Source organism: Panthera uncia, chromosome A2 (genome assembly GCF_023721935.1).
Source record: "Panthera uncia isolate 11264 chromosome A2, Puncia_PCG_1.0, whole genome shotgun sequence".
In the NCBI taxonomy this organism is placed as follows: domain Eukaryota; kingdom Metazoa; phylum Chordata; class Mammalia; order Carnivora; family Felidae; genus Panthera; species Panthera uncia.
In genome coordinates, this window is record NC_064816.1 from 9,504,170 (window position 1) to 9,528,169 (window position 24,000).

The 24,000-nt window shown below is 57.8% G+C and overlaps 1 protein-coding gene across 2 annotated transcripts; it reads left to right on the forward strand.

Annotated features, from left to right (window-relative positions):
* Positions 1–20: 20 nt before the first annotated feature.
* PKN1 (protein kinase N1) lies at positions 21–23,589 on the forward strand. Of its 2 annotated transcripts, none has more exons than XM_049640011.1 (22): positions 21–146; positions 4,430–4,733; positions 6,885–7,036; positions 8,191–8,317; positions 11,246–11,391; positions 11,667–11,880; positions 12,667–12,861; positions 14,903–15,012; positions 15,108–15,251; positions 17,056–17,131; positions 17,216–17,357; positions 17,448–17,541; positions 19,421–19,500; positions 19,577–19,652; positions 19,735–19,826; positions 21,224–21,400; positions 21,611–21,673; positions 21,794–21,870; positions 22,090–22,232; positions 22,607–22,714; positions 22,793–22,873; positions 23,303–23,589. In XM_049640011.1, the coding sequence occupies exons 1-22, from the start codon at positions 126–128 to the stop codon at positions 23,504–23,506; spliced, it is 2,826 nt and encodes a 941-aa protein (XP_049495968.1). In that variant the 5' UTR covers positions 21–125; the 3' UTR covers positions 23,507–23,589. The 2 variants fall into 2 exon arrangements, with proteins under 2 accessions (XP_049495968.1, XP_049495967.1); XM_049640010.1 differs by lacking the exon at positions 21–146 and adding an exon at positions 3,319–3,455.
* The last annotated feature ends 411 nt before the right edge of the window (positions 23,590–24,000 follow it).

Sequence of the window (24,000 nt, forward strand, 5' to 3'; positions counted from 1 at the left end):
GCGGGCCGCGCGCCGGCGGGGGCTCGCGGCGCGCCCGCCCCTTCCCCGCCCCGCGCGGGGCGCACGCGCGCTCCTCCTGTTGCCCCTCCCTCCGCGCGGGGACCCCTGGCGGGCGGCGCGAGGACATGGCCAGCGACGCCGTGCAGGTAGGCGCACCTGCGTCCGCAGCCGCCGGGCGGCCGGCCAGCGCCGGGGACCCCCCACCCCCGCGTTGCCGGGGCTCCCCGGGGCCCGGGAGGCCAAGGTGGGGGCCTCCCGAGGGCCCGGCGCCCCCTCCCTGGGACGACACCGTGGAACCAGCACGGTCCCCCTTTCGGCAGGTGAAGGTACGCACCGAGGGGAGCGGGGAGGTCTGGAAGGCCCCCGCCGCACCCCTAAGCTCCTCCCCTCCCTGAGCATTAGAAGGGGCGCGGCGGAGGCTCTAGTTCGAACGTCTGCGGCTGGCTGTGCGTTCCGGTGCCTGTCGCCCCCGTCACTCAACTAGGCACTCCTCCCCCCCCCCCCCCAAGCATTCAGTTCCCGGCAGGTGCGGCTCCACCTGGGGCAGGTGCCTGGCGCAGTGGCCCGGAGGGGAGGAGGCCGTTCTGTCGGTGCCCCTCCCCCAGCACAACAAAGCTCTGGCGGCCCCCCGCCTCCAGACGGAGCTTTATGATGGTCCCGACGCCACCCAGATTGGCACCTGTTGGCGGAAGTGCCCGAGTCACCTCATTAGATTGAGGAATGGGGGATCCACACGGCCACCCTCAAGGCTGCCGGGTGGAACCTTATCCCCGGCTGGGGATTCTCTTGTACCTAGAACCCAACCTGGGTATGGGTGGCAGGGCTGGGTCACCCCTCCAGCACATGCAAACACACACAGATTGGCACCAACCTGCCACCCAGCCAGGTTCTCCATGTGCCACCTTGTGAATATCACAGCCTTGGACTCACCTTCCACATCTGTGACAAGCAAGGCCAGGGTGACTTCTGACTTTGGTTCAGAATCTGAGGCACATCCTGTGCCTCTGGCACCCTCATTAGTGCCTCAAAATCCCTCTTTTGTCCTGTGGTTGCTGTGTAACTGGGTTTTCGTCTCCTTCTGCACCTGCCCCCATCCCCTCTGTGTCTCTCCCATGATCCCCTGTCCCCCACCCCAGTCCTGCTGATGGCCTGTCAGCCTTGCCGCGGAGCTGGGCGTATCTGGTGTTGCCGATCACATAAGGTCAGACCTTGGGGCCGGGGTGGGCCGGGGTTTCTGCCTCTACCCGCAGCCCTGGGAGGGCTGTGTAGGAACCCCCTGGCGCATGCATGCTCTTGGCATGTAGCAAACACGACCTGAGAGGAGGCTGTGAGTCCTGGAATGAGGCTGGGCCTGTGCTGTGGTCCCCCCTGCCATCTCTTGCCCAGTTTCTTACCCCCTCCTGGTCATCCCTTTCTTGTGCCTGCTTGGGCCTGCCACCCTGTCACTCTGTCTGTCCCGACGTATGCCTGTCTGTCCTGTGTCCGGCAAACGGATGTCCTGTCCAGATTCCGGAAACGCCCAAAGCATTGAAATCTCCGGATGTGAGGGTCTAGGTCCCTGGCTGCTCTGGGAAGGCGGGGCAGGGAGGGAGGATTCTGGGAAGTGGACCCTCTGGACCTGGGTGTCCTGTGCCTTGGTGGGAGGCGGGGGAGCAGGGCTTCTCCAAGGCTGGGCCAGGCTTCTGATTCATGGGTTTGCCTTGCTGGCCCACAGGTAACCTCTGCCCTCTGGGTAGGAGTGAGTCACCCAAGGGAAGAGAACCCAGGAGGCTGGGCCTCCCTCCTTCCCTCCCTGCTCTGCGTACTCTCAGGCCTCAGCTTCTGTTCCTCTGTGCCTGGGCTTTCCCCATTTGAGCTGGCCTGGATCTTCGAAGTACCCTGCTCTGCCTGCTAGGGATGGGATGGGGCTGGGTGGTGGGTGGGGACTGGTAGCCAGCCGGTAGTATTAGGTGAACTTGGGTTTAAATTCCAGCGCTGTCACTTTCTCACTGTATGTCCTGGATCCGCTGCCTTTGCCTCTCTGAGCTGTGGTTTTGCCACCAGAAACAATGGGCCTAAAAGGGCATTCATTGTCCAAAGGGAGAGGTGTAGATGAGCCTGTGCTCTGCAGGTGGGGCTGCTGGGAAAGCCTTACTGGGGAACATGGTCAGCAGCCCAGGGTGTGAGTCTGTGTCCTTTAACCCAGGGTTTCTCAGTCTCAGCACTATTGATGTTTGGCGCTGAATCATTCTTTGAGGTGGGGGCTGCCCTGTGCAGGGAAGGATGTGGACAGGCTCCCTGGTCTCAACCCAGTAGATGCCAGGAGCACACCCTCCCCACCCCCAGCTGGGACAACCCAGAATGTTTCTGGATGTTGCCGGACGCCCCTGGAGATGTGTGTGGGGATAACCGCCCCCCCCACCCCAATCTGCTGCTGTCATCTCTCTGAGCCTCAGTTTCCTCAGGATTAATGTGAGGGATGAGTAGGCTGGCGAGAGTGATACTCTTGGCATGCATAAACCCTCCCTGGGGGCAGCTGCCCTCCAGGTTGGCTGGGAGCCAAGGAAGACTTTGCTCATCTGTGAAATGGGTTCTCCCGGTGAGGGTTCTCACGTATTGCGAGGCCTGCCACTTAGCTGGTGATCCGATTCTGGGCACTCCCGTTTTAAATCCCAGCCCTTACTCCTGCTGGCTGTGGGACCTTGGGGACAAGTTATGTCACCACTCCAGGCCTCAGTTTCCTTGTCTTGAAAATGGGGTGATAATAGCACCCCCATCGTGGACTCGCATTAGTTGACCTAGGTGGAGCTTGTAATAACTGCTCTTATTATTAAGTCATACTTGGCCTTCAGTGGGCTGCCGGTTTGTGGGTACCGTCACCCCAGAGCTCCAGCACTGGCTTCTCATGATGTGGGTTTCAGGGAGGTGGCATGGCCGGGCCCTAGCTGTGGTCACAGCAGTTGGCGACCAAATTGAGAGGAAGCCGGAAGTCGGGACAGCCTGCATCTGCAGGAAGGGGGCTGGCCCATAGAAGCACTCATATATCGGGCATGTGCACATCAGTGTCCGTGGGGTAGGCACAGGGGTGTGCACACACTTGCCTGCCTGTGTTCCGTGCACACTCCTGTAGGTATATGTGCACTCCAGTTGGCCCCTGGAGCCTGGTCTCCATGTCTACACTAATGGGCACGTGAGGTGCGTGCACACCTTAGCAAGTCCTAGGACAAAGAGTGAGGGCCCTCCCTGGTTGTCTCCTGAGAAGCAGGCTTAGTCCTAGGGGAGGCGATGAGGAAAAGGTCCTCTACATGCCCCAGAGCCCCGGAGCTGGCCCCACGCAGGGGATGCTGGGAGCTGGCAGGAAAGAGGAAGTGGCGGTCAGGAGGCCCTAGCAGGGCTGAGGTTCAGGAAGAGGGCGGGGCCCTCAGCCCGGACCCAGGATGGCGCAGGCCAATCCCCCTTTGGACCAGGAGCTGGAGGTGGGGGCTGGGGTTGGGGTGGGGGGCAAAGAGGACCCCACTGACACCGGCCGGAGGCCCTGCCCTTGGGACCTCTTGATTTTGGACCAAGAGGAGGAGACGGGTCCGTGGCCTGGGAGTTTTCTGTTTTGAAGATGAAAATATGTGGGGCTTTTTGAGGCTCCCAGGCCACGATAGAGGAGGAAGGAGCCGGGGCGCTGCTCTTTGGGGTCCAGGTGTAGAGGACGAGAGGAAGGGAGACAGGGCTTGTCCCAGGACCTCCCAGTTTGAGGACACAGCAGGGGAAAGATGGGGTTTGTCCCCATGATGTCGTTTGGAAGGAGGGAAGAGGAGGCCTGCTCTTGGCACTTCCCAGTTTGAGGGCATCGCAGAGAGGAAAAGGGGCCTGCTCTCCAGATCTCAAGGCCATTGTTTTGGGGGGGGGGCAGTAGAGGCCTGCCCTTGATACTTGTTTGAGGAGCAGCAGAGGGAAGATGGGGCCTGCCCTGGGGACCTAGTTTTAGGGATAGCAGAGGGGAGTTGGGGTCTACCCTTGGAACCTCCTAGTTTAGGGGGGCAGCAGAAGGGTGAAGGGGTCTGCCCTCAGGACCTTGTTTTGTGGGGGGGCAGTGGGAGGTAGGGCCTGAACCTGGGGACCTTCGAGTTTGGGGGGGAACACACTGGTGGGGTAATGGGGCCTGTGCTCCCGAATCCAGGTGCATAAGGAATAGATGAAAGGAGATAAGACTGTACTTACTTATGGGGTCCCCTAGTCGGAGGGGACAGAGAAGGAAGAAGGCCCTGCCCTTGGGACCTCACAGTTTGGGGGAATCGGGAAGCGGGGACAGGGCCTTGTCTCACCTCCCAGTTTGGGGGCTCAGAGTATGCGGAGCAGGCCGGGTCTCGGAAGTCCCAGGACCAGCTGGCCACGTGCGGCGTGCACCGTGGGGTGGGGTCCCCCCCTCCCCCCACTGACCACGCTCCGTCTCCTGCAGAGCGAGCCGCGCAGCTGGTCCCTGCTGGAGCAGCTGGGCCTGGCAGGTGCGGACCTGGCGGCCCCGGGGGTGCAGCAGCAGCTGGAGCTGGAGCGGGAGCGGCTGCGGAAAGAGATCCGCAAGGAGCTGAAGCTGAAGGAGGGCGCCGAGAACCTGCGGCGGGCCACCACCGACCTGGGCCGCAGCCTGGGCCCCGTGGAGCTGCTGCTGCGCGGCTCCTCGCGCCGCCTGGACCTGCTGCACCAGCAGCTGCAGGAGCTGCACGCCCACGTGGTGCTGCCCGACCCTGCGGCCGCCGCCCGAGGTGAGCTGGGGGCTTCTCCGGAGGGGGCGGGCCTGCGGGGGGGGGGGGGCCTCCGCTGCCTGGGGCCCGCCCCGGGTCTCCCAGAGCCAGGCTGGCCCGGTGTGCACGGAGCCCCGGGGAGACGCACCGGCGCGTGACAGCCTCCGGCCTCGGCCTCCGATCCCAACGAACACCGAAACCGGCCCCCAGGGCAGGGTCCTGCGCAGGCGCACCGCCACCCGACCTACACGGGGTCACGTGAATATCTGAAGACTCACACAGTTGTACCAACATCCGGACAACACCCAGAGATGCTTTAAAAAATTTCTTTAGTTTTTGTTTCTTTAAAAAATTCTCGGGGCGCCTGGGTGGCGAAGTCAGGCATGACTTCGGCTGAGGTCATGATCTCACGGTTCGAGAGTCGGAGCCCCGCGGTCGCGTGGGGCTCTGCGCAGACAGCTGGGAGCCTGGAGCCGCTTGGATCCTGTGTCTCCCTCTGTCTTTCTGTCCCTCCCCTGCTCGCACTCTCTCTCTCTCTCAAAAATAAACATAAAAAAATAACAAAATAGGGGCGCCTGGGTGGCTCAGTCGGCTAAGCCTCCGACTTCGGCTCAGGTCATGATCTCGCGGTCCATGAGTTCGAGCCCTGCGTCGGGCTCTGTGCTGACTGCTCAGAGCCTGGAGCCTGTTTCAGATTCTGTGCCTCCCTCTCTCTCTGACCCTCCCCTGTTCATTCTCTGTCTCTCTCTGTCTCAAAAATAAATGAACGTTAAAAAAAAAAATTAAAAAAAAATAACAAATAAAAATTTTTTATTTGTGGTCAAAAAACACACAACATAAAATTTATCGTTTTTTAAAAAAGCATTATTTGTTTTGAGAGAGAAACAGAGCATGCGAGTAGGGGAGGGGCTGAGAGAGAGGCAGGGAGAGGATCCCAAGCAGGCTCAGCACGGACAGTGCAGATCCCAACACGGGGCTCGAACCCATGAGCCGTGAGAGCATGACCTGAGCTGAAAGCTAGAGTCAGACGCTTAACCGATTGAGCCACCCAGATGCCCCTAAAAGTTATCATTTTTAAGCATACAGTAGATTCACATTGTCGTGCAAGGCATTACAGAACTTTTTATCTTGCATTCAAAGACTCCTTCCACATCACATCAGTAGCCAGAGACCCTCACACACAGTCAACACCAGCACCCAGATGACACCCAAGGACCCAGGTACTATCGTGTGAACACCCAGAAACTTCCATACCTCCGCCCAAAGAAGCACACACACAGTCACAGCCACACACAGACAGTATCTAGAGCCTCTTGCACATGGTTACACCAACCCCCAGAGATTGACACACACAGCTGTCCAACCCTTACAGACGTACATTGTCCTGTCCACAGCTGGAGACATACACGCACAGTCAGACCAGGCCCGCAGACTCCCCCGACACCCGTACACCGCCTCAGCCTGTCAGCAGCTGGGGACCGACGTTGTCATGGCAGTGCACGGAGATAGTTCATCTAACACCCGGCGTCTCCTACGGTCGCATCTGCACCGAAATTCCCCCACCCCCACTCCCAAGTTACACCACCCTCCGGGACTCACATAGAGCCATGCCGGCATCTAGGGACACACGGGTCTGACTGTACCCACAGGCAGATAGAGCCAGTGCAGACACACCGGCTGGAGATCTGAACGCACCGTTGGGCCAACAGTTAGAAATGCGTGCATTGGGTCACCCCAGCACCCAGACCTCACGCCTGGCGTTTCGCCTAGGTACGGGAGCACGTAAGGAGACGCATACTCAGTCATGCCAACACCCTGTGGGCACAGACATAACCACACCTGAGCCCACAGGCTCTCACACAGCTGCGTGAGAAGTGGGGGGCTTCTGTATATAGTTACACCAACACCAAGGACTTATGTACACGTGGACGTTTGCCCACGCTCGTTCACACCGGTCTTGTCCCAGTGTCGAGGGGGTTTCCCTGGGCGGGCTGGAGTGGAGGGACCTTCTGGGCCCTGGCCCCCTTTTCCTCTTTCCCCTGGCCTTGGGGGCAGAACCCAGGCTGGGCAAAGGGTGGATCCTCTCAGCTGGGCAAAGCCTTTTAGGCAGATGGAGGTGAGGGCTGTTGTGACTTTGTCCTCCCCCCCCCCCCCCCCCCCCCCACCTCTTAGATGCCCCTCAGTCTCCTGGTGCAGGTAGCCAGGCCTGCTCGGCCACCAACCTGAGCCGCGTGGCCGGCCTGGAGAAGCAGCTGGCCATTGAGCTGAAGGTGAAGCAGGGGGCAGAAAACATGATCCAGACATACAGCAACGGCAGCACCAAGGTAGGGGCAGCATGCATGTGCACACCCCACGTGCGTGTGCACAACCCCCACGTGCGTGTGCACAACCCCCACGTGCGTGCACACCGGTGAGCTGATCCCAGGCTGGGGGGTGGGAACCGCCGTGCCACCTACGTCTGTCTGCCCCATGGGAGGCTGGGACCCTCTGGGTTGGGGACAGAGGGACTGATGGGGGACTTGGAGGCAGGACTGCGGTGTGAGCAGCTCGTAGGGGGCATCTGAGAAACAGGATGACCGTCTGAGATGTCAGACACACGGCAGAGGCTGTGCCCCACACTCAGTCACGCCAGAGACTCGAGGGATGTCCACATCTGGTGGTGTCACTGCTGGTGGCATCTCTGAAACGTACACACATGGTCAGGTCAATACTTAGATCCTAACACCTGGAGACACACAGAGTCATGTCAACACTCGGGCACACGACGCTGCCATAACATCTAGAGACGCAGCCGTAATGACACTTGGAGACCCGTGGAGGATGCCCACCACGGCCACCTCTAGACGTAGAGACCTACACCATCACATAATCCCCAAGGACACACGCACAGGCCAACAGGGCGCCTTGGACACACCCACAGACCATTAAATTCACACCCAGAGACTGGAGGTGTCACACAGATTGGAGGTGTCACACCCACACTCAGTCCTGGTGTCCCTGGAGTCCCCTTACTGCAGCCTGTCAAACACACCCACCCAGCGACCCTTGGACTCACCCATGTGGCTACAGTCAGGGCTACGCCCGCCTCAGGGAACACTCACCCACGTGTCTGCCATGGTGACAGCTGACTCCAATACGGTGCCTCCTGACGCCAGGTGCGGCCCTGAGCCCCACACACAGATGGGCTCCTTCAGTCCTCAGCCCAGTGGTGGTCACTACTCCCCTCCCTGCAGGGGAGGAAACAGGCCCGGGGAGGCTGAGTGGCTTGCCAGCAGTTACGTGTGTTGGGGGCGCAGAGCCAGGATTCAGACGCCACGGGCCACATCTCCCCTCTCCTCCTGGGAATGCGTGGATGCGTGTGCTGTCCACACATCGCCTCTGTGACACAGTCACCCCGGCCCGCACGGGGTGCACGGAGGGCCCGTGGGCAGACCCCCGCTTGCCCAGCCTTCCCCTTACAGCCCATCCCCACCTCCAGGACCGGAAGCTGCTGCTGACGGCCCAGCAGATGCTGCAGGACAGCAAGACCAAGATCGACATCATCCGTATGCAGCTTCGCCGGGCGGGCCAGCTGGAGAGCCAGGCAGCCCCCGACGATGCCCAAGGTGAGCCCCTCGCCCCGAGGCAGACTAGCCCACGTCCCACCTTGCAAGAGCTCAGCTCCCGGCCCCGTCAGGGGACCCTTTCTGAGGCAGGGAGGTGGCTGTGGGTCACTCACGGTATGACCGGAACCCATTCCTGACCATCTCTGGGCCGGTTTCCCATTTTGTCCTATGTAGGGTCTGCCCTAGACCAGGTATTAGTAGACTACAGCCCGAGGACTAAATCTGCCACTGCCGTTTTATTTTTGTAAATAAAGTTTTACTGACACACAGCCATGTGCATTCATTTACTATCTTGTGAGGCTGCTTTCGCTCCGCAGGAGCAGAGCTGAGCGGTGGCAACAGAGGCTGTGTGCTCCGCAGAGCTGAAAAGACGGACTCTCTGGCCCTTCGTGAAAAGAAATGGCGGACCCCCGGACCGGGTGGCCGCCTCGTCCCGTTGGCCCCCGCTGTGTAGCACTGGGGTGTCCACAGTGTGTGTCTGTGTCCGCGAATGGGTCTGTGTGTGAATGCCCGGGGGTGACTTGAGCTGACTGCCAACCTGAATTTGTGGCAGGGTCTTGATGTGTGCAAGGTGGTAGCTGGGTCTGCGCCACTGATGTGTGTCAGTATTAATGTGACGTTGTGGGGACCAGGGGCCGTGTGTGTGTCCCGGTAGCCATGACAGTTTGTGTGTCCCCTGTGTAACAGTGTTAGCCGTAGACTAGGTGCCTCACAAACAACAGAGATCTGTTGCTCACAGTCCTGGAGGCCCAGAAGTCCAGGATCAGAGTGTCTCGTGAGAGCCCTCTTCTGGGTTCACAGACAGCTCCCTTTCCTGCTGTGTGTGTCCTCCCGTGGTGGAGGGGTGGAGGAGCTCTCTGAGGGCCTCTCTTAAGAGGCCACTGCTCCCATTCACGAGGGCTCCGTCCTCATGACCTAATCACTTCCCAAAGGCCCCACCTCCTAACACATAATACCATCACATTAGGGGCTAGGTTTCTTTCTTTCTTTCTTTCTTTCTTTCTTTCTTTCTTTCTTTCTTTCTTTCTCCTCTCTCTCCCTTTCCCTTTTTCTTCCTTCCTTCCTTTCATTTTTATGAAAGACAGAGGCAGCTTGAGTGGGGAAGGAACAGAGAGAGAGGGAGAAAGAGAATCCCAAGCAGGCTCCACACCGCCAGCACAGAGCCTGATGTGAGGCTTGAACCCATGAAACTGTAAGATGACGACCTGAGTCAAAACCAAGAGTTGGTTGCTCAATCAACTGAGCCGCCCAGGCACCCGGGGTAGGGTTTCAATATATGAATTTCAGGGGAACAGAAACATCCAGTCCATAGCAATGGGAATAGATAACTCAGATGACAGAGTGTGGGTGTCGTGTGTGTGTCTTTGAGGTAGGGGAGGGGTTAGTGTGATTGCTCGTCTGTACTGGGAATACCTACATGGGCTCTCGGTGACAGTGAATGATGGTATGGTCATGTCCCTATGCCTCTGGGTGGTATTGTAGCCTCGGGTAATGGTACGGTCTTGTCCCTGTAAGTGTAAAAGCCCTGGTGACTATCTGGACATGTGTGACAGCAGGCCTGGGGGCAAGAGTGCGGCTGTGTTTGTCAGACAGTGTGCCTGTGACTGCTATGTCTGTGTGGTTGGTGTCTAAGTGAGTGCCTGTGAGTGATAGCATGACTCTCTCTGAGTGCCAGGGTCTGAGTCTGGGTCAATATACAAGATAGTGGGACTGTCCTTGGAACCTACACCCATGGAGAGTGTGGTCTTGTGCCTCTGGTGACAGTGTGTCCTTCTTGTGCCTGTCCCTGTGCCATTGGGTAACTGTGACCGTCCTTTATTGGGCCATGGCTGTGTCCCTACGACTTGATACCCAGTCTGTTTCCCTGCAACATTTGTGCCTGTGGGTATTGGTGATGCTGTCCTGCCTGTGTGACAGTGTGATGGCATTTCTTTGCTGTCCCTGTGCCTTACCCATGTGGCAGTGTGATTATGGTTCTCCCTGGGCTGGAGTTAGGGGGCCCCAGGGGTTTTGCCACAGTGTAAATGTGTCCCGTGAGAATGTTTGTGTCTTGTGATCATGTCTCTCTGCCCTGTGACAATATCCCTGTGTAGTGGTGTGGCTGAATCTTTGTGAGAGTGTGTTCTCTGCCTGTGGGTGACCGTGTGCCTACGCTGGTGACAAAGCAATAATGCCACTGTTCCCCTGTGAGTGACAGTGTGGCGATGTCTGTGCGACAGTGCCCTTGCTCTCCCAACTGCATTGTATTTCACCACGTGGATGGTCACATTCGTTTACCCAGCCTCCTACTGGAAGAAACGGGGTTATTTCTGATCTTTTGCTCTTAGAAAGAAGGCTTCAGTGAGTAACGATGTACACATGCCAAGTGCAGAGGTGCTTCTATGGGATAAAGTTCCTGAACTGGGTTTGCTGGATCAAAGGGCCATTACATTTGCAATTTTGATAGGTGTGGGCAAACTGCCGCCCTTCGAAGGCAGTTAGTAAAAGTTACTTTTTTTTTTTTTTTAAGTGTCCCTGGGCCTGTGTGATTATCTCCTTCTGGCTATCTAAATGGCCACAGTGTCCCTGTGACCGTCCCTGGGATGCAATGGGACCCTGTCAACACGTCTGTCCTTTAAGCCTTTGTTGATCGTGTCCCTGTGTACATGACTGTTCCTGTATGACAGCCTAACTCTGTCCCTGGGATGGTGCCTGTGGGTGACCATGTTTGGATGAAAGAGTGATTGCATTTGGGTGGAAGTCTGACTGCCTGCAGGTGACAGCGCGACTGTGGCACCGTCACCCCTTGCTTGGGAAAAACCTGACGCATCTTGGTGGTGGTGTGTCTGTGGCCAGTGCCCGTTCCTGCGGACACCTGCGCATCGGGGGCTGGGGTGGTCGGACCTGGGTCCTAGGCTGGCCTCACTACCCGGCGTCCCACGCCCACAGGGAGTGCAGACCTGGGGTCCGTGGAGCTGCGCATTGAGGAGCTGAGGCACCACTTCCGAGTGGAGCACGCGGTGGCCGAGGGTGCCAAGAATGTGCTACGCCTGCTCAGCGCCGCCAAGGCCCCGGACCGCAAGGCGGTCTGCGAGGTGAGGGGCGGGACTTTGGCGGGGGCGGGGCCCCAGCGAAGGGGCGGGAATTGACCCCGTAGGGCCTCCTGCGGTGAGGCTTCAGCGAGGGGCGGGACCTTGGCCAGGGGTGGGGCCTCAGCCGGGGGTGGGGCCTCGTTTTCCAGGAGCCCAGGGGTAGGACCCAGGTGGTTTGAAGGCTAGGGCCAGGTAAGACTTAGCCAGGCTTGGGGAGGCCCCACCCCTAGGCTTGGGGAGGCCCCACCCCTAGCCCCACTCTGTCCCTCCCATTACAGGCCCAGGAGAAGCTGACCGAGTCCAACCAGAAGCTGGGGCTGCTGCGGGAGGCTCTCGAGCGGCGCCTCGGGGAGTTGCCCGCGGACCATCCAAAGGGGCGTCTGCTGCGCGAGGAGCTTGCTGCGGCCTCGTCCGCAGCCTTCAGTGCCCTCCTGACGGGGCCCTTCCCTCCCACGCACTACAACACCCTGTGCAAGCCCGCGCCACTCACAGGTGGGTCCAGACCTCCCCCACCCAGACCCCGCCACCGCGGCTCTGTATCCTCGACCTCTCCCCAAGCCCTGAGACCCTCAACCTAGATCTCCGCTTTCCCCACGCCTGTACCCCATCCTACTTCATTGTCCATGCATCACAGCTCTGTAGCCCGGGTCCCCACTTCCCTAGGCCCCACAGCTCTATGCAGTGGACTTCCGGGCCCAGCTTGTCTTCTGATTCTGGACTCTTGCCCCCATGCCCACCATGTCCCCATCACTACCCCTTCTTACCCGGCCCTGTTTTTCCCTCCAGCCATAGCCCCCCAGCCCAAGTCTCGCAACCCTTCATTCTCAGAACCCTCAGCCCTGAGTCTGCCCCCACCCTGCAAGGCCAGCTAGCTCCTCCCTCCCTAGACCCCTCAGCGGTTACTTCCCCCTTAGATCAGCCCTACCCTAGACCCCTGACCCCTTCTGGGACCTCTGGTCAGCTCCCTGAGTCCTACCCTCGATGCCCTAGTCCAGTCTGGCTCCCATTGCCTCATTGGCCCGTGCCCTAAACCCATCTTCTGTCGATAACCCCCAGCATCCAGAGCCCCTCCCCAGCCTGGCCTACCCCAGCCTCAGCCCTGCCCCTTCTCCCATATTTCTCACTTGTGGGCATCCCTGCATCAGACCTCCTGCCCCTCCCCCCCGCCCCGGTTGTCCCTCACCGACTTCCACCTGTGTGCTGGCCACTTCTGGATATGCCCACTTCGCCTTTGGCCTGTGCCAGATATGGGCGCCCCCTGAGCCTGCCCTCCCTCAGGGACCCTGGAGGTGCGTGTGGTAGGCTGCAGGAACCTTCCAGAGACCGTCCCCTGGAGCTCCTCACCCTCGGTGGGGGTGCCTGGCACCCCTGACAGCCGCACCACCTTCCTGAGCCGCCCAGCCCGGGGCCTTTACAGCCGAAGCGGAAGCCTCAGTGGCCGGGCCAGCCTCAAAGTGGAAGCCGAGAACACCAGTGAGTGGGCACTGAGCCTTGGAGGGATGAGATGGGGCGGGGGTCCTGGGACGTCACATGCTTGTAACACTTTATTTACTTATTTTGAGAAGGAGACAGAGCATGAGCAGGGGAGGGGCAGAGAGAGAGGGAGACACAGAATCCGAAGCAGGCTCCAGGCTCCGAGCTGTCAGCACAGAGCCCGACGCGGGGCTCGACCCCACGAGCTGTGAGATCATGGCCTGAGCCGAAGTCAGACTCTCAACCGACTGAGCCCCCCAGGCGCCCCTAGAACTAGTACGCTACGTTCATTAGGGTGGATATTGTTTTAAGAAAAAAAAAGAAAATACAAGTGCTGGGGAGGTCGCTCACTGCCGTTGGGACCGCAAAGTGCTGCAGGCTCCGTGGAAAGCAGGATGGCAGGTCCTCAAAAAATTAAACATGGCATTCTCGTGTGACCGGCAACCCCTCTTCTGAGCACACACCCCAAAGAGTTGATCTGTGGACGCTCATGTCCACGGCGGCATTATTCCCGACGGCCAAGTTGTAGAAGCAACACAGGTGTCCGCTGACGGATGAACGGATGAGCGGAATGCGCTGTGTATGTGCCGCGGGGCGGTATTCCACCCCCAAAAGGCAGCCTCGATACTGACACGGGCTACAGCATCGACGAACCTGAGGGCGTTAAGCTAAGTGAAACAAGCCCGTCACAAAAAGACACGTTCTGTACGATTCCACTTCTCTGAGGTGTCGAGACTAGTCCAGGTCGCGGAAACGAAAGAAGGGTGGTTGCCAGTGGCTGGGCGGGAGGGGAGAGCAGAGAGTTGTTGTTTCACGGGGACAGAGTTTCGTGGAGGGAGACGAAAAACGTTCTGGAGATGGATGGTGGTTGGTAGTCGCACAACAGTGTGAACGGAACGCTTCAAAGTGATTACAGCGGTAAATGTTATGTGAATTTTACCCCAGTTAAAAAAAAAAAAAGGCATCCGAGAAAGTAGGTACAAAAGAAGAAGAATAATGGAGCAAACACCCATGATACCACCACCCAGGTCAGGTCAAGCAATAGAACTCTCTGGAAACCCCCCTTCCCTCTCCCCTCCCATTCTAGCCCCTTCCTCTGTCCAGAGGTAGCTACTCTCCTGACGTGTGGTTATCATTTCCCTGCTTTTCTTTGTAGTTTTAGCACCTATGTACACATCTCAAAACAACATAGTTTAACCTTGCCTGGTGTTTGAACTTTACATACGCAGAATCATACAGAATGTATTCCATGGTAATGGCTTCTTCCATTTAACTTTGTTTGGGAGACTTAGCCATATCATAGCATGAAGCTATAGTTTATTCATTCATTTTTTTTTTAATTTTTTTTTTTAACGTTTATTTATTTTTGGGACAGAGAGAGACAGAGCATGAACGGGGGAGGGGCAGAGAGAGAGGGAGACACAGAATCGGAAGCAGGCTCCAGGCTCCGAGCCATCAGCCCAGAGCCCAACGCGGGGCCCGAACTCACCAACCATGAGATCGTGACCTGAGCCGAAGTCGGACGCTCAACCGACTGAGCCGCCCAGGCGCCCCTATTCATTCATTTTAATTCCTGTTTAATAGCCTGTTGTCTTAGACTGAGCCGTAACAAACTGCTGCGGCTTTTTAAAGTAAAAAATAGTAAGAGTTGAATATCAGCTGATAAGACTATACTATAGTTTGTATGTTAATTCTGTGAATAGATAGATATTTCTAGTCTGGGGCCAATATAAGCGTTATATATGTGCATTTCCCAATGTAAACTGCGTGCATTTTTTTAGGGTGAATTCTCAGGAGTATATTGCTGGAAGTTGCATATAGAGTAAAAGCGAATTTGGGTCCCTACCTCACACCATACACAGACATCAACTGGAAGTATATTAAACGCCTTAACGTGAAAGGCAGAACCATAAAGCTTTGTCACGATAGCACGGTGAACATGATGGGGGGAGGAGAGATTTCTTTACTAGGATAGGAGATATGATCCCCCCTACACACACCCCAAACATTTTCTGACACCCTCCCCCACCCCTCATTCCAGGCGAGGTTAGCACTGTGCTCAAGCTGGATAACACAGTGGTGGGGCAGACCTCCTGGAAGCCATGTGGCCCCAACGCCTGGGACCAGAGCTTCACCCTGGAGCTGGAAAGGGTGAGCTAGGTGGGGGGGACGGCAGGGCCTGGAGGAGGAGGGTTCTGGACCTCAGGCACCCCAAGTGACGGCTCAATTCCTCTCCCTCAATTGAGGCCCGGGAACTGGAGTTGGCTGTGTTCTGGCGGGACCAACGGGGCCTGTGTGCCCTCAAATTCCTGAAGTTGGAGGATTTCTTGGACAACGAGAGGCATGAAGTGCAGCTGGACATGGAACCCCAGGGCTGCCTGGTGGCCGAGGTACAGCCCGACCCCTGAGCACGAGAAACTACTTTCCCACATGCTCCCATTGTCCAGAAGGGAAGAGATGTTTGGGATTCATCTCTGAACCTTGATAGAAAAATGTATGTAATTAGTGACCTCAGTGACACAACGTGAGCTGGGGTTGGTTTTGTTCTGAGGGGAAAAGATTGACCAAAAAAAAAAAAATTGCAAAATTTTGCCAAGCCCGAAAAGAAAAGAAAAACCTGGTGATGTGTCAAGGAGATTGCTATCAGAGCCACGGCAGACTAGAGAGAAAGCCCTTCTGCAGTGCTGTTAGGGTTAGGGTCTCAGTTGGGGTACCCCACCCTTGGTGCTGTGGCCAAGTGCGCCCCAGTGGGCCGGATCCTTCTCGGTTTGCGCGGTCGGGTGTTGAGCAGCACCCCTGGTTTGCACCCACAGGAAGCCAGCACCCACCCCCACCCCCAGTTGTGACAATCAAAGATGTCTCCAGACATTGCCAGTGTCCCCTGGGTGAGGGCCCGAGGGCTAATAAATGACATTCCTAGCTGACCCCTCGTGGTGTGAGCCACACCCCGTCCTAAGTGCTTTGCCAGCTTTAACTTGTTAATCCTCACGCAGACCCACTTCAACCCAGTTCAGAAGCGATCCTCCTTAGTCACATCTGAGCGGGGAGAAAACAGAGGCACCGAGTAGGAAAGCCCCTGGCCCTCTCATTCAGCCAAAAACTTCCTCAAAAGTGCTTTGCCCCTGACACATATACGTATGCCCTGCGTGTGTGGGAATCCGTGCCTCGGTGTGGGAATTCTGACGTGATCTCATAATCGAGGACCGCTGGCGGAAGAGAGCAGGGACCAGGGCTGACTGGAGCGGCAGGGCAGTGAAATTGTTCTTCCGTTCGGGAGACCGGCCAAAACCCAGCGGGTGGCTGGGTGGGTAGCGGGGGTGCGAATTCTGAAGCAGTCCTGCTCGCCCTCGAGGTCTACTTATAGCGTTCTGTTTTGTTTCGCTGCCTCCCCAAAAGCACCAGCCGATAGAACTTTCTACAGTTCTGTGGTCTGTGAGCCTACAATAGTCGCATTGTGTGGTAGATGGAAATGCTGTATCCGAGCCCCGTCCAACACAGCAGCCGCCAGCCACGTGAAGCGTGGCTAGCCGGACCAGGGAACTCAAGTTTTAATGTTACTTTAAATTTTTCCTGAATTTAAATAGCCCTTCATGGCTAGTGGTGACCATATCGGACACGCATAAGGTCACACAGTTCTGTGACTTTTAGCGCCTTACTAGAGGATGCAACCAGAGTGGGGAGAATGGCACCAGACCGGCGGCTCCCCCACATGGGTGGCACCGGCATCCCCTGGAGAGCTTGTTGAAACACGGACTGCTGGGCCCCTCCCCCGTGTTTCTGATTCAGTGGGTCCAGGTGGGGCCCAGGAATCTGCATTGCCGGCAGATTCCCCAGGTGATGCTGCTGGTCCGGGACCACACTTGGGGAATCAGGACACTCGAGGATGTAGGACCTTGCTGGAGCTGAGTGTGCGTCTCGTCGGGTCAGAGCCCCCCTCTGCACCCCTGGAGGAGGGTTTGGTTGCCTGCTTCTTGCCTTTCCAAGATGGGGTTTCAGGAGGTAGCCCTGCCAGGCCATGGATTGTTTTTTTTAGCCCCTTGGTACCTTATAACTTCTTAATACTCTGTGTTTGGATGTGGGGCCGCAGTGATCAGAACCCCCAAAACACATGGGTGTGCACACCTCCTCTCCTAAGGGCTTCCCCCTGTGCCTAGAGGTGGGGGCAGATTCTCACCCACTGGCCCCTCTCCCCAGGTTACCTTCCGCAACCCTGTCATTGAGAGGATACCCCGGCTCCGAAGGCAGAAGAAAATTTTCTCCAAGCAACAAGGTGAGGAGGGGGTGAGCAAGGCACAGGAGAGGCCAGGGGTCCCGGGAGTATCGTGAAGGGTGACGCCTGCCCCCATCCCTCCAGGGAAAACATTTCAGCGCGCTAGGCAGATGAACATCGATGTTGCCACCTGGGTGCGGCTGCTTCGAAGGCTCATTCCCAATGCCACGGCCACGGGTACCTTCAGCCCTGGGGCCTCTCCGGGACCTGAGGCCCGGTCCACAGGGTAAGGAGGGAGGTCCCTGGGGTCTAGGCTGTCCCTGGTTGCTTGGCAGGGTGCTGGGTCCCAGACAAACCCTCCTCCCGTGTTCTACAGTGATATATCTGTGGAGAAGCTGAACCTTGGGGCTGACTTGGATAGTTTGCCCCAGAAGAGTTCTCTGGGCCCTCCTTCCAGCCCATCGAGCCTGGTGAGTGTCCCACTCATTTCCCCCTGGGCCTGGCTTAGGCAGCTTCAAAGATTCCTCCTCCGGGCCTCATTCCCAGCTCAAGGCCCAGAGACCACCGGGAACTTCCCTGGGTCACACATCTCTTCTAGAAGCAGGGTCCCACTCTCTATTCCTGAATAAAAACATGAGCTCAGGAGCCAGGCCACCTGGGTCCTTGTCCCTGCTCTGCTATTTATTAGCTGTGTGACCCACAGCAAGTTGCTTCGCCTTGCTGTGCTCTGTGCACTGGCCTGTAAACCAAGCACGTTTAAGACTCAAGTCTCGGACAGAAGTCAAGATAGCGGTTTTCTCTGGTTGCGGCGGGGAGGCGGTTATTGATAGGAGGGAGATACAAGGGAGCCCGTCAGGGTCATGGCGATGTTGTGGGTCTTAATCTAGGGCAGAGATCAGCACAGTTTTTCTATAAAGGGCCATTGCAGAAAGCAGCCACACATGATACATCCATACACCAACGGCCGTGGCTGGATCCTGGCACAACCTCGCTGACGGACACTGAAGCTTGAATGTCATATCACTTCCACAGATCACAAAATGTCACTCTCCTTTTGATTCCCCACCCCCCCCAACCCTTTAAACACGTCAAAGCTATTCTTAGCTCACAGATGGTACAAAACATGTTTTACCCACCCCCGGTCTGGGTGCCACGCACCCAGGTGGACACGTGTGTGTACGAGCTGGCTCCCTTGAGTGCATTTTACACCTCGCCTAAAAAAAAGAAGAATAACATATGCTTCTGGATTATATTTATAATAATAATATAATGACAGGCACCATGAGATGAGTTTGGCAAAACAAAATCCGAAAGTTTCATACCACCAAATGCTGGGCAGGAGGCGGGGGAACAGGCAGTCAGTGGGAGGCTCGCAAATTGTTGCATCTCGGGAGGGCATAGCTGGCTGAGCTAAAAATGGGACATCGTCTCGACCCGGGAGTTCCAATCCTGGACGTGCACACGTGTGCGCCTCCCGGAAGTTCACCGCGGCAGCTTTGTGTGGGCAGAAGTGAAAACGTCAGAGTCCGTTCGTAGGAGCCAGTGCTAAATAAGTGACAGGTGGGAATAGTACGTGGCTGTGACATATGCGCGGTGGCGTAGAATAGCTTCTGAGACGGGTTGTCCGGTAGGAACGTCCGGATTAGGATATTGTCAGTCGTGGGAGCCAGGAAAATGGAGCCTCTACCGTCAACGTTTGCTTGTAGAAAATCTATCTAGAAAGCCACTCAGGAAATCCTTCATGGTGGCTGGTTCCGGGGAGGGGGGCTGGGGCACGAGAGGCCGGTGTTTCCCGCCACACACCTATCCGTGCTGATGGGATTTTTACAGCCGTGTCTGCAGTGGAGGATGATGAACCGGTAGTAACATGTTCCCGTTTGCAGTATTGATCTTGACTCTTTCCAAAGTTCCATGCACACGTGGGGTAAAGAATTAAGTGGCTCCCAGGGCACATACCCATCAAGGCAATAAGTAGGCAAAATGATAAAATGTATTTACAGCATGAAGAAAAGCAGCGAAAGGGGACGGGGAGTATGTGTGTCTCGGGGAGGGGGGTTCTGTGAGTTGTCTGATATGCTGACCAGCTGACTGACCATATGCTAAGGTGACATCCCGATAAATGCCCGGAGGCAAGGGAGGAGCTGTGCAGATGCTGGTGGGGAAGAGAGGACTCCCCATCCTGGGTGGGAGGGAATAGTCTGGGCAAAGGACTTGAGCTGCTGTGTGCACAGGACAGCGTGGCAGGAGGGGAGTGAGCATGGGGGCGAGCGGGAGGAGAGGCGACGTCAGAGAGGTGACTAGAGTGCAGTTATATCATGGGGTGCCTCTGACCCCCTGTCTCTGCTGCAGAGCTCCCCGATCCAGGAAACTACCACCACTCCCGAGCTGCCTTCGGACACCCAGGAGACCCCAGGCCCCGCCCTGTGCAGGTGACACCCCTCCCCCACTCCCCACCTGCCACCCCTGCCTGCCGTCCTTGTCCCCACCACTGTCTTCTCTCCACAGCCCTCTGAGGAGGTCACCCCTGACCCTCGAGGATTTCAAATTCCTGGCGGTGCTGGGCCGGGGTCACTTTGGGAAGGTGAGGCAGGGGGCAAGGAGTTGAGGGAACTGGGGCTTCCCGGGCTGGCCACGAAGGTCCTCGCTGCCCACTGTGGTTCCAGGTGCTGCTCTCTGAGTTCCGGCCCAGCGGGGAGCTGTTCGCCATCAAGGCTTTGAAGAAAGGCGACATTGTGGCCCGAGATGAGGTGGAGAGGTGGGGAACCAGCTGGGGCCCTCTGAGAACCTTGGTCTCTTCTTCTGGGAAGTGGGAGACAGAGCAGTCCCCTCTTCGGAGCTGCTGTGACAGCGATTTATAACAGCCACTTATTACTAAGCCAGCACTTGAGATGTTACCAACTCTTAGAAAGTGCCCACTGTGCGCTTTATGTCCAGTAACTCATGACAGTCCTATGCGGCAAATATTACCGTTCCCCTTCTGCCGATAACACAGAGAGGTCGAGCAAGTTGCCCAAAGTCACAAAGCCAGTGAGCAGCAGGTCAGGGATTCAAACCTAGGGACTCGGACTCTTAAGCCTGCACTCCTTTTTTTTTTTTTTTTTAATGTTTGTTTCTTTATTTTGGGAGAGATTGGGAGAGAAAGAGGGGAATTCCAAGCAGGCTCCCCACTCAGTGTGAAGGCCCAATGCGAGGCTCGATCTCACGACCATGAGATCATGACCTGGGCAGAAATCAAGAGTCAGATGCTTAACTGACTGAGTCACCCAAGCACCCTTGAAGGCTGTACTCTTAATGGCACCATTACACTGCCCCTGCTTTGGGGTTAGGGCCCTGGGTCCAAATCCCACCTCTGCCACCAATTTGCTTAGAGGCCTGGGGGAAGTCACTTTGCTCTTCTGATCCCCAGCTTCCCCATGTATAAAAGGGGGGTAATGATGCCTTTCTTGCAGGGTTGTCAGGTAGATTAAGTGAGGGGATGCATCTAGAGCATTCTATACAGTATCTGCCTCCCCTGTAAAAATGCCCAAGAGAGACCCTGCTTGTCCCTAATCTTCCTGACATTTTTTTTTTGTTAATCAGGAACCCAACTCAGACAGCCTTAAGCAAAACAGGAATTTATTGCTCTGGATCAGAAAAGTGTAGGGGTGCGTTGCCTTCAGGCATGGCTGTATCCAGTTGCTCAGATGACGTCTCGCTGTCCTCTTTCCTCTTTGTGGGCTTTGCTTGCAGTCATTTCACTGGGGGCAGAGAGAGCCCCCTACCACAGCAATTTAAGGTTCATCTACCAGTTTTAGCCCTTCTTCCTTAATAATTCCAGCAGAAATCCTGAGGTTGAGCCCCACTAGCTTGGCTCGACCATTCCCGAACCAATTCCTGGCCAGGAAAATGGGGTGCTCCAATTAGCCCACCCTGGCTGTTCCCTAAAGGGATGTCTGGCGGGGCGGGGGGGGGGGGGGCTGTTACTAGGATGATAGATGGATTCTGGGTGCTTGTTTAGCCGCTGAGGTTCAGAAATATTAAGCAACTTGCCTCAGGTTGCACAGCCATTCGAGGCCCCCAGCAAATAGGTGATGGCTGAGGACTCCGGGGAGTGTGGGGCTTGGGGGTGGGGGACTGCTGTGGTCTCTGACCCCTGCCTGCAACCCTGCCCAGCCTGATGTGCGAGAAGCGGATCTTGGCGGCGGTGACCAGAGCAGCACATCCCTTCCTGGTGAACCTGTTCGGCTGTTTCCAGACGCCAGAGCACGTGTGCTTCGTGATGGAGTACTCAGCCGGCGGGGATCTGATGCTGCACATCCACAGTGACGTGTTCTCTGAGCCCCGCGCTGTGTGAGCCCCCCGCCCCCGCCCCGCGCCCCGCCCCCAGAGAGGCTGTGGCAGCCCTCTTCCTACCCTCCACCCTTTGGCCCCTGCCTTCTTCCCCCAACCTCCTGGAGTTCTGGGGAGCTGGGGGGCTTTGGGGGACGTGAGAGCCAGGTTTCCGTGGCCTGCCTTCCTTGCCGGGAGGCCTGGCCCCGTCACACGAGCTTCTCTCTGCAGCTTTTATTCGGCCTGTGTGGTGCTGGGCCTGCAGTTCCTGCACGAACACAAGATCGTCTACAGGTGTGTGCCTGTGTGTGCGTGTGCTCCTGTACACACGCTCTGCCCACGGGGGGCCCTCAGGCTTCAGGCAGGGCCCGGACCCCCACTCATCCCTCTTTACATCCCCCCAACCCATCACAGGGACCTGAAGTTGGACAATTTGCTCCTGGACACCGAGGGCTATGTCAAGATCGCAGACTTTGGCCTCTGCAAGGAGGGTGAGGGGCGGGGCTGGGATTTGAAGGGCTGGCCTTTGGGGATTAGACAGAGTGGGGAGGGAATGGAGTCCCCAACCCCACCTGGGCCGCCCCCAACCCTAACGCTGGGGTGGGGCTGACTGGCTAGGCCACCCCATGCTGGGCTGGGCTACCACTGGGACCCCCACCCGTAGCTGGGGGACCCGCACCCGAAAACTCACATGGCCCTACTGCCCCCAGGGATGGGCTATGGGGACCGGACCAGCACATTTTGTGGGACCCCGGAGTTCCTGGCACCTGAGGTGCTGACAGACACATCTTACACGAGGGCTGTGGACTGGTGGGGGCTGGGTGTGCTGCTCTACGAGATGCTGGTTGGAGAGGTGAGGCCCCAGGCTGCTCCCACCCTGCCTGACCCTGGGATCACACTGGGAACTGCTTATGCCTGGGGGTGGGGGTGGGGGGACAGGGAAGGGGGAGGAGCGGGGGGAAGGGGGAGGAGCGGGGGGAAGGGGGAGAGGGGGAGGGGGGAGCGGGGGAGGGCCATTGGGGAATCATACTGTGCCTCCATGTGCTGTGTGATGGGGGCAGCTGGCTTTGCCTCCCTAGCCTCAATTTCTGCGTCTCTAAAATGGGGTACTTACCTTCCCACATCAGTCAGGCCCCAGAAGTAGCTGGGAGTGGACGGCTCAGGTGGGGCTGGGAGGGGAGTGGCCAGAGGAGGGGCCTAATTCACCCTGGCTCTCCCTGTCCCCAGTCCCCGTTCCCAGGGGACGACGAGGAGGAGGTATTTGACAGCATAGTCAATGATGAGGTTCGCTACCCACGCTTCCTGTCGGCCGAAGCCATTGGCATCATGCGCAGGGTGAGGAGCCCCCGACTTGGGCCTGGGGAGGGGCTCTGGGGCCGGGCCGGGGAGGACTGACACCTCTCCTCCCCCCAGCTGCTGCGGAGGAATCCAGAGCGGAGGTTGGGGTCCAGCGAGAGGGACGCAGAGGATGTGAAAAAGCAGCCCTTCTTTCGGGTAAGGTCCCCCCAAGTGCCTGGCTACCCGCCCCCCCCCCCCCCAGGCCCGGTTCACCCGGCCCCCCCCCCCCCCCCCCGCCTATTCCCCCCCCCCCTCCCCCGACCCCCTCCCCCCCCCACTTTGTCCCCCCCCCCCCCCCCCCCCCACTGACCCTCCCACACGCACATCTGCTCCAGGCCAGCATGGTGCAGACCACTGCCCTGTGTGTGAACCCAGGCTTCCCCTCCCCCACCCCCGGGCTCCCCATGCTCTCACACTGTGACCCTTACTGGGCTGCCAGTAAGGATCACATTTTATCCCTCTATCTTATGACTCCTTATGTCAATCCCCCAGATGCAGGGCTGGTCAGGGCACAGGGGCTGGTCGCTCGGGCAGTCTGCTCCCCAGCCTCTCCTGCTGACTTCTGTCTCTCCTCCGCCCCTGCAGACACTGGGCTGGGACACTCTGCTGGCCCGGCGCTTGCCACCTCCCTTCGTGCCCACGCTGTCAGGCCGCACGGACGTCAGCAACTTTGATGAGGAATTCACAGGGGAGGCCCCCACGCTGAGCCCGCCCCGCGACGCGCGGCCCCTCACGGCCACTGAGCAGGCAGCTTTCCGGGACTTCGACTTCGTGGCCGGGGGCTGCTAGCCCTCTCCCCTGCCCCTGCCCCTGCCCTGCCCAAGCTCTTAGTAGTTTTTAAAAAGGCCTTTGGGGTTTGCCCCACCCACGCATCCTCTGGCTCCTAATGTGTGCAGTGATGTTGGCAAGGGGCGGGGGAGTGGGGGAGAGGGGTGTGCTTGGAAGCGGGGAGAGTTGTGGGGGGCAGATCCGATGGGTGGCCAGGGGCATAAAGAGTGACGGGGAGATGCCCTGAGTTTGCATGGGGGCTCGCTTGATGAGGGTTAAGGGAAGGTGGGGACTCTGGGCTATTATAGTGGGGATCGTGCGTTGGCCGGGATGGGACGGACATGGCTCGGAGCTGTGTTTAGGGACTTTGGAGTTTGGAGGCCCTGATGGGGCGTGGATTGGGGGTAGGGCCTTGAGGATGTGTTGGGGGAGCTCAGGGTCACAATGAGAGAATTGTTGCTGGGGTCAGTCCAGGCGGTGGCAGGAGCAAAAAGCGCCCCTGGCGGCTCTGGATC